This window comes from Channa argus, chromosome 24 (genome assembly GCF_033026475.1).
Source record: "Channa argus isolate prfri chromosome 24, Channa argus male v1.0, whole genome shotgun sequence".
Classification (NCBI taxonomy): Eukaryota; Metazoa; Chordata; class Actinopteri; order Anabantiformes; family Channidae; genus Channa; species Channa argus.
This window is the reverse complement of record NC_090220.1, coordinates 418,133-434,441: the sequence shown is the minus strand read 5'-3', so window position 1 is coordinate 434,441 and position 16,309 is coordinate 418,133. Positions and strand designations below refer to the sequence as shown.

Below are 16,309 nucleotides of genomic sequence, written 5' to 3'. Positions count from 1 at the left end.
GTGTTGATTTTGCTTTTGTTTGTTTTTTTATGAAGTTAGAATAAATGTACATGGCCTTCGAGCTAATTAACCCCAGAAGATGGCAGTAATGCAACAGTATAAACTAAAGCTGCTCCAAATCCTAAGTGAAGAAGAAGTCAGGAAAGAAGGTTCTTTAAATTCTGCTGAACGGCGGGCAGGCATTGGCAGTCAGTGGCTACGTGCTCTTAAAGGACGGAACAATGGAGTTTCTTTTCCTCGCCGGTGTAAAGAAGGAGCTTGTCTGCGCGCTTTGCATCACTCTGCTCTTCCTCACCACAGGCGCGTCTGCAGAAGAAGGCGCACACGTGAAAAACTCCCAGTGCCACAACTACGCGGGAGGCCACGTCTATCCTGGAGAGGCTTTCCGCGTGCCTGTGTCTGACCATTCCCTGCACCTCAGCAAAGCCAAGAGTGAGTTTCTGTTCTGAGTTCATCTATAGGAGTGTTTGCATATTCAAAGTGCGCAGTGATGTTCTTTTCGTCCCCTGCCTGGCAAAACGCAGCAGCTGTTGCCAGGACAATAGCAGCAAACTGACAGCGTCTTGTCTACAGCTTGTTTTCTAGTCATGATTGGCTGTGTCTTATAGTTTATTTCTCAAGTGGCATTAAGGTCGGTGCCCTCTTCACATTAGGCCCAACTTTAAATCTAGTGTGTTTGGTAGGACACGTCAGTCTATGAAATTCATTGGATTGTGTTCCATCCTCCGCCCCCATGACGGTGTGTGGCACAGCTCCAAAACTGCTTTACAGGCGCGACGTTGGTGGGACAACATTACAGAGATACTTGGAAGCTGTCAAAGCTACTCAAACTGGTGTGCTCATGTATAAGATCATATATGGAGATTTGTAAACAAATGGAAGTTAACATATTTATAGCCTCAGCTCCTTAGTTTCTACTTGTCACGTGTTCTCATTAGACTCTGTTCCCTGTCACAGAAACTTGTTTTGGAGTGTTTGCGCATCTGTGTCCCCTTTGCCTGTTCCACCAGTTTTAAAAGTACTGTCAACATGTTGTAGGCCAGACATACAATAACCTGTACTGTCAAAAAGACTGAACAACTTTTTCTAACCACAATCATACATAGACCACTGTGTATCAAATGAGCTACCATCTCTCGAAACTGGGCACAGTGTTTTTGTATGAAAATAGTGAAAAGTCTTATTTTTCTAGTCACATCTCAAACTGCAACCACACACAAAAATAACAGTACAGAATAAACACCTGTACAAAGTAATAAATAACTGAATGGAAGCAAGCGATTTAAAAAAATGGAGACAGAACATGGGAAGTGAAAATAACGAGCACTTTGAGATGTTTTGATAAAATAGTTTTAAGCAAAGCTCCTCAACATTCCCAGCTTCTAGTTTTTGAAATGTTAATTAAAGTAATATCTTTGGGTAATAAGACTGTTGATGACATAAAACGGGCAGCTTGACAGCTGATCATCTTGGGCTTTTTCACTGTTGTGTGTTGAGATACTTTATAGACTGCTTAATCGTTAAAATTTAAGTAGATGTAATTTAGCCATTTGAATAAAAATCACACAGTATTAACGTTTTCACATTACAGTTATACCACAAATTCTTGCTTTTATGAACACAAACGTTTGTCTTTCTATTCAAGTATCAAAGCCTGCACCACACTGGGAAGGAACAGCCGTCATTAATGGTGAATTCAAGGAGCTGAAGCTGTCAGACTACAAGGGCAAATATCTCGTCTTCTTCTTCTATCCCCTGGACTTGTGAGTAACATCTGACTGAGACACATTTTCCATAATCACTTGTTGCTGAGATTCCTGCACAGCATCTTATGTAAATGTCTTGTTGATTCTTTTGCAGCACATTTGTCTGCCCTACTGAGATCATTGCATTTAGTGATCGCGTGCATGAGTTTCATGCCGTCAATACAGAGGTTGTTGCCTGTTCTGTGGACTCCCAGTTCACCCACTTGGCCTGGTAAAACAGCTGTACCATTAAACCTACACAATGCATTAAGACTGTAATGGTTCAAGCATGAAAGTTGGTGTTTTGTTTTGTTTTTTGTTTTTTTTTTTTAGGGATATTTTCAAATTTTCTTTTTCTAGTTTATGTTTGGAAGAGTTTAATGATTTTACATTTTACTGTTATTATTAACAGGATAAATACACCCAGGAAGCAGGGCGGACTAGGAGAAATGAAAATCCCTCTGTTGTCTGACCTCACACACCAGATATCTAAAGACTATGGAGTCTACCTGGAGGACCAGGGACACACACTGAGGTACAGTTTCAACTTTATGTAACATAGTTTATACCTCTGAGGTGCTTTAGAGGTGAATAAATGTTGATAAATTATAGGAACAAGTATGAAACAAATAGGATTGGCTGGGATCAATTCGTCACTTCAAAGTAATACAGATGATTGCAATGCAGACATCATTTCATATGTTAAAACTGTCCATTTTCACAACCAGGTGTGTGTGTGTATATATAAACAACTAATAGTACATTTTGTGCTTGAATCTCACTTGTCTGTCTCTCTCAGGGGACTCTTTATCATCGATAATAAAGGCATCCTGAGGCAGATCACCATGAATGATCTTCCAGTAGGAAGATCTGTGGATGAGACTCTGCGGCTGGTGCAGGCCTTCCAGTATACTGACAAACACGGAGAAGGTACAAGAAGCTTTAAAGTATTTGAGCTATGAGTGCTGCCCAAGGATTAGTGTTGAATGTATGTCCTATTTTATTTTATTTTATTTTTTATTTTTAGTGTGTCCAGCAGGATGGAAGCCAGGCAGCGACACTGTGAGTATACTGTAACTGAGGCTGATCACTGACTATGATAATTGATTTTTAACTAGTATTTTACCACATCAGTTACAAGATCTCAGATGTTTAGTTTGTGCCCAGCTAGTGCAACAAATATTGTGCATTTAAATTTCTCAGAGAAAGAGATGATACTATGACTGGCTAGTTGAGTTGAGCACCGACAGGAGTTTTCAAAATAAGATGCTGCTACTTTTGCTGTTTGCTGCTTTAAATTTTTGTGCCAAAGTGATTATGTTTAGTTTGTCCCAAACTGGTGACAATGGATGTTCACTTAAGAGCCACTACTGAACATAATAGGAAACTAAGCATAAACAAAGATACACAAACAGTAATGGTCTAGTTTTTTGTCAGTGATCAGTTTATTTGTGGTTTGGTCTATTTCTGTTGTCTAATGTAATATTATTATCATAACAATGATGGTTCACTCATTTAATTAATTATTTACCTACAGATCATTCCAGACCCTTCAGGGAAGCTGAAGTATTTTGATAAACTGAACTGATCTGTTTTTTCTCAGACTGTAAAATTAACCACAAATTCAAATAAATTTTTTTTCTTAAAATGTTTTCTGTGTGGTCTTCTAGTGTCATCTGACTGACTTACAACATGGCACTTTGAGGTCTTGGCTTTCAAGTTCATACCTTTATTTTCTAAAGTGCTTAAAGCGTTCCAGTTTCATCCTGGGGGAAAAAAAACTGCTGTCTTTGATGCAAATTCATCCAATGGCTGTCAGATGCTCATTAAAGACATCAGACAAAGATTTAATAAAAAAATAAATATGAAGTTGTGTGCTTGGAATTTGCTAGAATAGGTTAACACTTGTTGTGAACACAGCCTCTTGCCTCAAAAACTAGCCCCAACCTCTACACACTATGTATAGTCAGACATGACTTTCCTTAAACACTCCAATGATTAAATAAATTTGCACTGGGAGTGGCCTGGGAGGAAACTGCAAAACTGCATATTTAACATTGACTAAGAAGAAACCTGTTGTTAATATAACATCCTCACTTGCTCTCTCTCAAAGATGACATTTGCATTGCATTACATTACATTACATTTGGCTTTGCTCTGGGGAACAAAAGTGTGGGTGATCATGTGTCGTAGTTATAAAAACAAAATAGAAAGCAGACTTTTTACCTCCTGCTGCAGAGCTTAGCCTGATCGGACAGTGTAACTACAACTGAAATGTACACAGGATTTCATGTTTGCATTTGTGAGTGAGGTCTGTCAATTGTGCGCTAAAAATGCTCTTGAACAAGTCAAAATTGCAAATCAAATTGCATAAAGCATGTTTATGGGAAACTACTCATTAAATCTAGCCAGTGTGACTTTGTTCTGGTATAAAAGATATCACCTGGGCTTACCAGGCAAGGGTCAGTGTGTTTATGACACCAGATGACAGAATATATTCTTTTCAGAAGCCAAATCAAATTTTGGCTTTGAACAGTGCTGTGCAAGGCCATCTAGAATATCCACACACAAATACTGAAAACATTAGTAACTACTGTTCTGTGTAACCATCACACCAATGTCGTCATCACAGTCTTGTCTCCGAGCTAAAGCACCAGTTGCCATGAAGCTCATTTCTGACTATTAGTAATCTAATGTGTCCCAATTCTTTTTCCTTATTAACTAAGTTGCTATGAAGCTCATTTCTGACTATTAGTAATCTAATGTGTCCCAATTCTTTTTCCTTATTAACTTTTCACCTAAGCAACAGCTAATTATCCACATATTATATAAAAGGGACCATCAATAGATTCATGTATTTTATTCTTCTTCAGCAGTGCATAGCATTCGCTTAACAGTTAAATGTTTCAAAATAAACATTTTGTGTGTGTTTATATATATATATATATATATATATATATATATATATATATATATATATATATATATATATATATACTCCCTCATTTCTACAGGTGGATTGTTCTTAACTCAGCTCTCCTGACATGAAGTGCACTTGTTTTTTTTTTTTTCCAGGTCTGGTTAATGTTTAGCTTTTAAACAACATTCAAATGATGTACAGTGATCAACACAAAGATAAGGAGTCAACAGTAAAGAAAAAGAAACCGGATGCCTATATGTGTATTAACAGGTCCTCCTCCTCCAGAGATACATATAAGAGAAGAAACTGAAGCTGCTGCACCACTCTGTAAAACACAGCTAATGCACTTCTGTGTATGCTGGTGCTCTAAATTCATTGTCGGGGGGTAAACTCCTGAGGGGCGGATGAAGAAACAAATTTTGCTTCTGTTCACCTTTAGAGGACTAGTGAGCAAAGGAAAAAAGGGAAAAAAAAGAAAATGGCCAGTTTTATATTACGGACGGCTGAACCCAAGGACGTGTCAGATATCTTACGACTCATAAAGGTGAGCCAGATGTTAAACATTTTAACAACCAGTAGGACATTTTCGCCCCCTGATAATAAATGTTTGTCTGTTCTACTACTTCCATTTTTCATTACTGTTCAAAGCATAATTTATTGGCTCTATTGTTTGTACTTCTGCTTTTTCAGAAACTTGCTAAACATGAAGACATGGAGGAAAAGGTCAGACTGACTGAGAAAGGTACTTAATTTTAGCCTGAATTGTCATGAACTGTAATTTTTATACATGCCTGAATAATATATCTATCTGTCTATATCTATATAGACAGATACATATCTATCTATAGATATAGATAGATATAGATATATTGGTATGTATCAGAGTTTATACATTCTTTTAAATGTTCTTAAAAAGTCAATGTCCCACTTTTAGATCTACTTGAAGATGGCTTTGGGGATCATCCCTTCTACCGCTGCTTGGTTGCTGAGGTCCCAAAAGAGCAGAGCTCTGACGGTAAAACATGTCTCTAACACAGTCTAATATACTGCGTATTCCCCCATTTCCCATCAAATGAAACCTTTAACCAACTCTGTTTTCTTATAGGTTACACTGTAATTGCCTTTGCCATGTATTACTTCACATATGACCCTTGGATTGGAAAGCTCCTCTATTTAGAAGACTTCTTTGTTATGCAGGAGTTTCGTGGTAAGATGTTGCCAAGTTCTGTTATATGGTGATGGTAAATGTTAATAAGTTACAGAGAAATGGTTTCGCCTCATTGGTAGGTATTTATACATACATTCTCATTATCTGACAGTTTGCACTTTGTACATTTAATCTTTTACCAGGTCTTGGAATTGGTTCACAGATCCTTAAAGTTCTGAGTGAGGTATGGTTGTCACTGCATATTCAAAGCTTCTTTGGTGACAGATCCATCTTCATTACTGTATTTGGTACTTAATTTGTATTTTATGTTTTGTTGTCTCTTCACTTAGACGGCAGTGAAGACTCGCTGTAGCAGTATGCACTTCATTGTAGCAGAAAACAACACAAAGTCTATTGAGTTCTACAAGCGAAGAGGAGCAGCGGATCTCTCCTCTGAGGAGGGCTGGCGTCTTTTTGAGATTGGAAAAAAGGAGCTGCTCAAGATGACAACCAATTAATTCACTGACTTGTACTAACTATTGGTCACACCAGTAATCCAATTTTGTTTGGTTAGTGATTTGACACAGTTGTTAGCTAAATATAGGCTACTTAATGTAAAAGTACTCATTATAGAGCAAAATGGCCCTTTTCAGTGTAGTGCTGTGTAATTACTATAAATGAATTAGTGCAGAAAAAGCATTTTAACTGTAACTAATTTGAATAGTTTTACCAATTGTAAGTAAAAAGGTATGCTTTGATCACTTTCTATGTAATATGGCAATTTGTAAAAGAAGTGTGAGGTAAACATGATTAAAAAAGTAAAGTGGAATACTTGATTGAAGCTAATTTGTACTTGTTAAGTAGTGTCTTTGCATCTTTGGTGGGTATAAATATCTTTTAAAAAAAATTAAAATGTAAACTTAACACTTTATTTTTTTTGTTATGTTTTCTTTTCTCTCAGTTGCCTGATTAACTTGTCATTCATACAGGCCCTTTTATAAAACTTATTTCCAATAAGGAAACGTGAGAATCTTAAAATACAGCTTTAGGAGTTGAATTCAAAGAGAAGCGGGTTTATAGCCTGCAGCAGAGGATGAAACGGACACAATGGCGCAGTGTTTATAAGTAGCGAGTCGGCGGTTTGTTTAAATGTTGGCTGCTCGCGGAAGGTCATAGTTTAATCACCTTTCACTGACCACCTCATCGGTGCATGGCAGTTTGCTATGAGAGCTGAAGCAGAGCTACGCTAACCTTGGGGGACAAACTGATTCCAATTAACACTACAGTGCACGTTTTGACATAACCCGCTGGAACAGCAGTCTCCAGATTCTGGCCTGTTTGGTGCCTGTCGGTGTGATTTCCACCACGACCCTTCCGCATTTTCCTGCTGCTCTCGGGCTGTGACGTGTCGTGCTGACGGCGGCCTCCGAGCTGGAGAAGCGGGGGGCTGTAGCTTGACAAGATCTGGCTCCAGACGTCCTGCTTTGCTTTCAGCAGAGCTCCAGAAACAACCCATAACCCCTCCTTCTCTGCTCCTCTCCGGCCCGCCCAAATAACACAAAATTCCCGACTGAATCCTGCCCGAGTCTGGGGGAACTAGGCGGCCTGGGAAGCCGAGGAGCGGACAGAGGCCATCCCTGCAGCTCGAATCTGGTACGCGGGTTACTTTCGCTACTGCGCCGCCCGTTTGGGGGATCTATGTTTGCATTTGTGCGTGCCTGTGTCTCGTCGTTTCTGCATGCATGCGTTTTTTTATTTTAATTCTTTATTGTCGCGGAGAGGCCGCAAAGGGCTGGGCCTTTTCTTCTCGGGCCCGGGCCTCAATATAGGCCGTAATAGGCAATTCAGGCCTACAGGGTTAGCTAGGCAGCCTGCTGAAAATAAGGCTTTTCCTACTCACCAGTGGTCGTTAGCATAATTTCTGACAGTTCTAACAGTTGGTGGACATTGTGATCTCTATCAGAAAAGCAGTTACACATTTTCTTATCGCTGAGCGGTGTTTTCAATTGGCGATAGCATTAGCATTCGTCTAGACGTCAAGCTAACAAAATGGCGGACGGAGGTGTGATGAAACTCAGTTGTGGAAGGATTTGGTGTGTGTGTGTGTGTGTGTGTGTGTATGTATGTATGTATGTGTATATTTGTTTAGCCCTCCTCCCGCTAGCTGGCTGCCACAGAGCCTCATTAGTAAAGGCATAACGTAGCCCGAAACAATTGCTTTAGTAGTTTAATCTTGCTGTATGCATGGTAGTTTTATCAGCTGTTTGCAAACGTGTGTTTTGACAGTCGGAGTTTGCGTGTGTAATCAGTGCTAATCCTGCTCAAGTGGTCATTTGAAGACACTGCCGTTAATCGTCTCATCGGGTTTACACTGAGCTGCATGAATGAGACAAGCTAAGGTGGATCATCCAAGTATGGTTTTATGTGTTGGCGGCATTTTTCTGCAAACTTACGCTCGCTGTTCTGCGCTACACACCGGTGTCATGTTTTATTTTTCCACCTGGAGGTGGGGGATGGTGCATTTACTGTAAATTAAATGGCAACCCAGCTGCATTGTCCACAACACTGTTTACATCTCTGCGTCCCCGTGTGTTTGTGTGTGTGTGTGTGTTATTGAGATTTTTTTTTATGAATTTTTTTTGTCGTGGCACATTACTATCACCTTCACATTTGCAATGAAGTTGAAGCCTGTTGTGCTATGAGGTTTGTTTTGGGGAGATATTTGTTTATTTCTGGTGGGCGAGTAATTGATGCAGTCACCGTTATTATGACACTGTCATTTTACTTGCGGTCCTTTGCCGCATACATAGGCTAACACTGCAAAATACGATTTTCATCAGATTGTGTGATCATTGGCTTTTGAGTCTTTCCCTAAAATTTCATTCAATTTGCCAGTGAGGTGGCAACTTATTTTAATAAAGCAAACAAGGGTTTTGGTATGAAACTTGAAAGCACAGTGTGGAATTAGTCATTTGTGTAGGATATACTATACTTGAGCTGATTCTAAGAATAAATACTGATTAATAATAATTCACAGTTAAGTCTGTCTTGCTAGCTTTTGGTCCTGGACAGTTATTAACACTTTATTCTATTTTATCAAATAAATAGGTTTAATATCAAGCTGTGATTGTGTGTACAATCTTTGTATTATAAGGTACACAAACAGTAAGTTATTACTTAAAAATGACTTTCTTTTTAAGAATGTATATGCATCAGCCAGTAAGGCAATGCTCAGGCTGCAGAATTCCTGCTTTGCAAGACAATGCCAGTGCTTATCCATCATGTGAAAAACTTTATAATATTAAATTGTAAGTAAGTAAAGGATAACAGGCTAATTGTGGCTCAAGAAAAGAGTAACATATAGTCTCTTGGAGCTGCATTGTCTGATTTTCCGTTTTAAAACTCAATTGGTTTAAATTAATGATGCACACATGGTCTTTGTTTAGTTGAGTGGTAGAACACTCAGTCGTAGTGCAATGAGAAAAAATAACTTTTGAAAAGATAAATGTTGTCAAGATAAATTCATTACTTTATTAATACATTGTGCGAGAATCTAAGCATTTTATCATTTGCTTTCAGCTTTCCACTAACAAATGCAGTGCAAGGACAATGGATGAGGATGTCACCAGGCTTGCAATACATTCAGAAGAGCCTAAAATAATAATACACGGATCGGGTAATTAGCCATTCCTATATTAATGTGTTTTTCATTAACACAAATGCATCCTTTGGAGGTATGTGAGTTTTGATAAACATGATAGAGTTGGGGGATTTCAAGTAGCAGGAATCTTTTGCTAGCCAGATAAATATTTTTGTTGTCTTTAATGAGATGGTTGTATGATTTTATATTGGTCATAAATAAGTAATATTTAATGTGCCATTTTAAAATATGTAAATACAATAAAGCTTTGTTTTTGCTCTTTGTTATCTGGTTAACTGGCTAATCCTGCTTCTTCCAGATGACGGTGGTGCAGGTGGGCAAGAGTTTGTTGTGGAGCTTCAAGAGACTGTGTTGGTGTCAGAAGGAGAAGAGGAAAGCATGGCAGTTCACAGGTTTGCCCCGGATGAGCTAGTCATCCAGGAAGCTGTTGAGGACGTGGTTTCTGAATATGTGCACTGCGCTGAAGATGAAGATGTCGCTGTAGAAACCTGCGTGATGGCTCTGGATGGTGAGGATGAAGGCGTTGCCATGGGAGACATCCCTGAAGATAGGCTGGACCCAGAACAGCAAGAAGACGACCAAGATGGCTGTGGAGATTTTCTAATGATATCCTGTAAGTTTACTTCTCTTTTTTATAGTAACATTTAAATGTGTCCTTGCTCCTTTGGAGAAAACATTTTAGACCACGTGCAATTAGTCACTTTATGTGCCTTGGGGTGGATTGGATAGCTTGCTGGTTTGACGAAAGAGAAATATAAATGCATTTGAGATGGAGTAAATGCGATTGCTCACAGACTGTGTATGAGACCACCATCAGAGGTGGTGTGAGGAATATTCTTGCCAGATACATCCATGGTTCATTTCCTTTGTAGCAATAACAGTGGCTAAAACTAGGATTATATTGGAAGAATTGTGTATATCAACTTCATCACCTTGCCACACTGTTATTGGTTTAACCAAACTGTAAAGTTCAGAAGTTTTTGCCCTGGTGGTATTGAGCCTCAGGTGCCTTACTACCTTTTTCTAGACCTGAAAAGGCCCAGTGCTGAATTTGCATGTATCATACATGTAGAAAATAAAGATGCACTAATAAGAGATCAACGGAGACACACATCTGTGTGTAAATAAGTGTCTCATTTGTGCTTTACCTGGCCATTTAATCCACATATTTAATTTGGGTATACATTACTTTTAAGAAAAGCTTGTGCAAAAACAGTATAAATTATGATTTTTGGTTTCAAAAATTGGTAAAATTAAATCCCAGTTCCATCTTCAATAAATATAGTTGTGGGATGTTATTTAAACATCTTCCATTCCAGTTCAAGACTGGAAAAACCCTACATTATATACTGTACATCTTTATTCTTATATATATGTATTCCCTTAATTAGTGGACGAAGCTGGTAAAATGGTTTCTGAGGATGGGACCGAGGTAACGGTGGAGGGTGCTGTGGAGGACCAGGAAGTAGAGAAGGATGAAGATGGGCAGGAAGTGATAAAGGTTTACATCTTCAAGGCTGATTCTGGCGAGGATGACATGGGTGAGTAGCAATTAACCATCAGCTTTTGTTAGGCAATAGTCTGAAACTTCATTATGTATTTGTAGTAGTGATTGCCACAGGAAACCAAATTAGGTGTGTCTGGTCCACTATTAAATAATTAGCATATTTCCTTATCCTGCATAACTGTTTTCCATAAATGTTAATCTTAATTACAAGGACTTGTACCTGTTACTGGCCAAAATGTGATTTGCCAACAACAGATTGAAAAGTAGTTTTCATTCTGCAGGAGAATCGGTGGACATCAGTGATGGAGACACAGAGAGTGTGGCGTTAACAGAGTCTTCAGGCCATACGCTCAGAGAGAAGATGGTTTACATGTCTGTCGGGGATTCTCATCACAATCAAGGAAACCATGGTAAGTCTAAAGCATCTAACAAACAGGGTTGACTGTCATAAGAGTAAACCTTGTTTGGTTTTGTACATGTTGGGCTCATCTACAGGTGGGTCCAAGGTGACTGATGAGGTATATATGGAGGTGGTGGTAGGAGGTGAAGAGCCAGTAACTCACGACCGCTCGTATGACAGCGTGTCTCTAAGCAAGGACTTCATGCCTGTGGCCTGGGCAGCTGCTTATGGTCAGCACCCCTGTCTATTAAATTGCTTTTAAAACAACACTGGAAGCCTGTGCATCAACCACGTCTCTGAGTGTCTTGGTTTTAAAAGTGTACACATGCTGGCTTTGTTTATTTTTTTGTTAAAGGCCTTCTCTTGTTCTCCCAGGTGCAGAGGACAGCGAGAGTTGTGAAAATCGTAACGGTGCAGCCAGCGCACTGCTTCGCATCGATGAATCTGATGGAGCTAATGAAGTCAATAGACAACGCAACAAGAGCAAGAGACGGTCCGAACCTCGACAGGTCCAGACAGGTAAGAGCATCACAAAGGATACGGAAGATAAATAGCCTGTGTTTATTTGGACCAACAATTGTACGTGTTGTTAGGAAATAACCATTTGTGTATGCAAGATGCAATCCTACATATTACTAGTGGGGCAGTATTAAGTGATCTTGGCAAAAGCTTCAAATCACGGTGATTATAAAAAAAAACAGTCCACAACTATCCACATCTTCCATTTCTGCTGCAATCCCGACATTAACCTCTTCAAGTGTTACCATGGCTTCATTTATTTTTTTTTATTTTTTATTTTTTTTGGTCCTTTCGGCTTATCCTGTGAGTTCAGGGTCAACACAGCGGATCGTTGTCCACATGTTGATTTGGCAGTTTTTACGCTGGATGCCCTTCCTGACACAGCCTAATTTGTGGAAAAGTAAAGTACATGTGCAGCAAATCCTTGTGCCTGACCTGTTTTAAACCTCCAGATATACACAAATTACGCATGTATGTGAACAATGACGCTGCCATTATCAACGCATATGCTTGGGTAAACAGCATCTATATCTGAACTGTGAAGAAGGCTTAGTTAATAACTGTTACAGTAGAGATGTCCAGTGTTCAGCAGTGACAGAAGGGAGGACTTTTTGAAAGATGCAAATGCATTATTTTCATTTGTAATAAGTTGTTGTTTTTATTTAAGTGAAAACTAATGCATAGTACATGTAATCAGATCCAAAATTATTTTTGAATACAGGTACAAGCTGTACACAAGTAATACCCTGTGCACTATCTAGTCATATGTCAAAACTGTTTATCATCTCAATACTTTGACCTGTTTCTCTTCATCCCTCCAACGGCGAAATTGTGCTTCTCCTTCAAAACACGCTCGGATACATGCTCAAATGTGTTGCTTTAATATTTGCATGGTAGACATGTGTTTACCACATTTAACAAACCTCAATTAGCAAATAAAATGGACAGGACCTGATTAACCTTTTCCAGGAAGTTCTTGAGTTCTTTGACAGGATACTCTGCTGAGGTGTGGTCTGCTGAACTGAATTTGACATAAGAAAAAAGAAACATCTGCCCTATATATTTAGTATTGAGAGCAATATGGCATGATATTGAAAGAATTCAGAAAAAGCCGCAAACAATAAAAACAAGACTTGGGTAAAATTTATTTTGGGGGCTTTTCTTGGTAAAGACTTTTTAGGTCATTTGAAAAGGATTTAAACACAAGATGAGCAAACGTTTTACTGAACAAACGAGATTATGATTATGTAATGATTATGTCATTTTCTTACTCTCCAGCCATCATCATTGGTCCATATGGTCAACCTCTCACAGTTTACCCCTGCATGCTTTGTGGTAAAAAGTTCAAGTCACGAGGCTTCCTAAAACGCCACACCAAGAATCATCACCAGGATGTTCTCACAAGGAAAAAGTATCAATGTACAGATTGCGACTTCACTACCAACAAGAAAGCTAGCCTCCACAACCACATGGAGGTGCATGCTTTAAGCAGTAAGGCCCCCTTTGAGTGTGAAATGTGTGGCAAAGAGTTTCACCAGCAGGCGGCGCTGTTCTCTCACAGACTGCAGCACCATCACAGAGAGCCCAAGAGCCAACCACCTCCAACTCCTACCAAGATGCATAAATGCAAGTTTTGTGACTATGAAACTGCTGAGCAAGGACTGCTCAATCGGCACCTATTGGCTGTTCACAGTAAGAGCTTCCCCCACATCTGTGTGGAATGTGGAAAAGGCTTTCGACATCCTTCAGAGTTAAAGAAACACATGCGCACACACACGGGCGAAAAGCCTTACCCCTGCCGTTATTGTGACTACAAGTCAGCTGATTCCTCAAATCTCAAGACTCACATCAAGACTAAGCATAGCAAAGAGATGCCATACAAGTGTGAGCGCTGTTTCCAGACCTTTGCAGAGGAGGAGGAGTTGATGCAGCATGGACTAACACACGAGGAGAATAAGACCCACCATTGTGCCCACTGTGATCACAAAAGTTCTAACTCCAGTGACCTGAAACGCCATATCATATCTGTTCACACCAAGGACTATCCACACAAATGTGCCGTTTGTAGCAAAGGCTTCCACCGGCCCTCTGAACTGAAGAAGCACTCAGTATCCCATCGCACCAAGAAACTCCATCAGTGCCGGCACTGCAACTTTAAAATTGCAGATCCTTTTGTTCTCAGTCGCCATATCTTGTCTGTCCACACGAAGGAGCAACAAGCCTCACCTGAAAAGAGTGAGGTTAAGAGGACAGAGGCTCACACTCCTGCAGTGACAGCTAAAAAGTCTGCAGCTAGTGGGTCCAGCAGCTCTGCTCCACCTGCCAGAGTCAGCGCAGCCAGCTTAGCCAGCAGTGTGACTGTAGTTATTGGCAAAGGACAAAAAGAAAGGCGAATTTACCAGTGCCAGTACTGCGACTACAGCACTGGCGATGCTTCGGGTTTCAAGCGACATGTGATTTCCATTCACACAAAAGACTATCCACACCGTTGCGAGATCTGTTCGAAAGGCTTCCGGCGACCATCCGAGAAGAACCAGCATATTATGCGTCACCACAAGGACGTGGTGCAGACAGAGTGACTCTGACAGAGCCAAATACTGTGCCACACAATGGAACAATGTTAAAGCAACCATCATACTCCAGTCACTGCACCCTCAGCACAACAGCATTCACATTGAAATAATGTGTTTGCAAGTGCTGCACTTAGTCCATTCTGTTCCTTTTAGCCCTTTTTTGTTTTTCCTTCCTTTCCTTTTTTTATTTTTATTTAATTTTTTTTTTTAATCCTCAGCCTAATGAAATGTATACATATGTACATAACATTAACGCTCTGGCAGAGTTAGCAACAGAGCCCCTACGTAGACTTGCACTTTGAACTGCATGTCCCTTGCTGGTGACAGTGTGCATGAAAGATTGTGCAGATGTCTCTTTGTAGATACACATTTTTGATTTTGCAGGCAGCAAACAGTTCACAATCACGGTGGTCCTAATTATTTGTCTCAAAACTGAAGCGTAATTTGCAAAACATGTGCATCATTTTGTTAACATGTACTAAATGCAGCAGTATGGATTAGCAACCTGTCCCCGGTAGCACTTGCATCTTGGTAAAGATCATGATAAATGCAGTAAACAAATTATATGTGTGTTTGTGTGTTGAGTGAGTGACTGGGAGAGAGAAAGATGGTGAGTGACAACAAAAGCAATTGTTGTGCTTCCTGGTGCTCTGATCCCACCTTTTTAACATAGTACTTTTTTTGTGTTAACAAACACAAAGCCTGCGGTGTACAGCACAGAGAAACATTCCTTGCTTCATCCACAGGGGTCTACGATCATTAAATACACATAATACAAAGTGAAGGTAGTTGCTGTATCATGGTAGTGATTAAAATTACACATATGCACCTGTGTCACAATGCAATCATTAACCCATCACTTGATTATCAGGATTTCCTGATACTTCTGTCTAAAGTCAGTAAGTGTACTGTAAATTGTTTAGATCAAGTGGCCAAACAGTAGAGCCAAGGCCTGGACTGATGGTATTTTAAATCCAATAATACTACCTGGGGAGTAAAAATGTTTTCAGCATATTACTGATGAAAAGACGATCATACAAACGTCAGTGTTTCATTTGAATTGACATTATCTGTTAAATCATAGGAAAAAAAGCATATTCTACAAGTGTCACTATAATACCAATATTAGGCTGGGTTAAAAGAGGTATCACATCATTGTACCAATATAATGACTTGGCCTGATGGGAATCATACAGTATATATCTGGTGCTTCTGTTAAACTATGAACTGAACATTTTTTTTTTTGCCAGCACAGATGTACTTTTGCCAGTAGAAAGGGAAAATGTTTATCTTTAGATGCAACTTCAGAAGATGGGCTCTGGTGGTGTACTTGTACTATGGCTTTTTACATTGTTGTTATCACCTGTGATTATTTCTGTTTTTATATTTATTTCATTTACAAGTTGTTATATAGTTATGTGTAACTAGACTTCTATGGGACGTAAATTATTGTTTTGTATACAAATCTGTACAAAGCGTGTAGATGTAAACACTTCTGCAGAACTGTGTTGTTATGGATGTACTTCAATGTATTTGTTAAAAAGCTAATAAAAGCAAAGTATTTTAATTTCTCTTGTTTTTTTGGTTTTGTTTTATTTTTAAAGTCTCCTGCTTAAAATGTGTTTGGCTTATTATATGACAGGGCTTTAACTGAGCAGATTGATAAGCTGTGTGAGAGACATGGAGACTGAGTAGAAGACTGACTAGTGGCAAAGTTTCTGTGCTCAGAGTTCTTTGGAGTTTTCTTTGTAAACTCAGTGTTACCAACAGTCATGTGTCCTTGAGATCTGAAAAATGTGCTTTCTTCTTCAAACAGCATTTGCATAGCTGAGTATAA

The 16,309-nt window shown here is 39.3% G+C and overlaps 3 protein-coding genes across 4 annotated transcripts; all 3 read left to right on the top strand.

Moving 5' to 3' along the window:
* Positions 1-125: 125 nt before the first annotated feature.
* Positions 126-3,397, top strand: prdx4 (peroxiredoxin 4). The gene is made up of 7 exons (XM_067494275.1): positions 126-432; positions 1,646-1,763; positions 1,861-1,977; positions 2,158-2,280; positions 2,545-2,675; positions 2,773-2,807; positions 3,283-3,397. The coding sequence occupies exons 1-7, from the start codon at positions 222-224 to the stop codon at positions 3,331-3,333; spliced, it is 786 nt and encodes a 261-aa protein (XP_067350376.1). The 5' UTR covers positions 126-221; the 3' UTR covers positions 3,334-3,397.
* A 1,553-nt stretch (positions 3,398-4,950) lies between these two features.
* LOC137109030 (diamine acetyltransferase 1-like) lies at positions 4,951-6,743 on the top strand. Its single transcript, XM_067494351.1, has 6 exons — positions 4,951-5,209; positions 5,356-5,407; positions 5,600-5,680; positions 5,771-5,872; positions 6,016-6,056; positions 6,163-6,743. Exons 1-6 carry the CDS (start codon positions 5,144-5,146, stop codon positions 6,328-6,330), a joined length of 510 nt encoding a protein of 169 aa, XP_067350452.1. The 5' UTR covers positions 4,951-5,143; the 3' UTR covers positions 6,331-6,743.
* Positions 6,744-7,172: 429 nt separating this feature from the next.
* On the top strand, positions 7,173-16,039 carry LOC137109028 (zinc finger Y-chromosomal protein 1). Of its 2 annotated transcripts, XM_067494345.1 has the most exons (8): positions 7,173-7,465; positions 9,392-9,488; positions 9,772-10,086; positions 10,865-11,014; positions 11,262-11,390; positions 11,476-11,610; positions 11,756-11,899; positions 13,178-16,039. In XM_067494345.1, exons 2-8 carry the CDS (start codon positions 9,422-9,424, stop codon positions 14,476-14,478), a joined length of 2,241 nt encoding a protein of 746 aa, XP_067350446.1. In that variant the 5' UTR covers positions 7,173-7,465; positions 9,392-9,421; the 3' UTR covers positions 14,479-16,039. The 2 variants fall into 2 exon arrangements, with proteins under 2 accessions (XP_067350446.1, XP_067350448.1); XM_067494347.1 differs by lacking the exon at positions 11,476-11,610 and having other exon boundaries at positions 7,174-7,465.
* Positions 16,040-16,309: the final 270 nt, after the last annotated feature.

Coding starts and splice junctions, on each gene's coding strand:
- LOC137109028 (XM_067494345.1), top strand. CDS start 9,422: ATGGATGAGGATGTCACCAGGCTTGCAATACATTCAGAAGAGCCTAAA. Junction 11,015..11,261: donor TTCTGGCGAGGATGACATGG/GTGAGTAGCAAT, acceptor TTCATTCTGCAG/GAGAATCGGTGGACATCAGT. Junction 11,611..11,755: donor GGCCTGGGCAGCTGCTTATG/GTCAGCACCCCT, acceptor TTGTTCTCCCAG/GTGCAGAGGACAGCGAGAGT.
- LOC137109030 (XM_067494351.1), top strand. CDS start 5,144: ATGGCCAGTTTTATATTACGGACGGCTGAACCCAAGGACGTGTCAGAT. Junction 5,210..5,355: donor ATATCTTACGACTCATAAAG/GTGAGCCAGATG, acceptor CTGCTTTTTCAG/AAACTTGCTAAACATGAAGA. Junction 5,408..5,599: donor GGTCAGACTGACTGAGAAAG/GTACTTAATTTT, acceptor TCCCACTTTTAG/ATCTACTTGAAGATGGCTTT.
- prdx4 (XM_067494275.1), top strand. CDS start 222: ATGGAGTTTCTTTTCCTCGCCGGTGTAAAGAAGGAGCTTGTCTGCGCG. Junction 433..1,645: donor GCACCTCAGCAAAGCCAAGA/GTGAGTTTCTGT, acceptor TTTCTATTCAAG/TATCAAAGCCTGCACCACAC. Junction 2,281..2,544: donor GACCAGGGACACACACTGAG/GTACAGTTTCAA, acceptor TGTCTCTCTCAG/GGGACTCTTTATCATCGATA.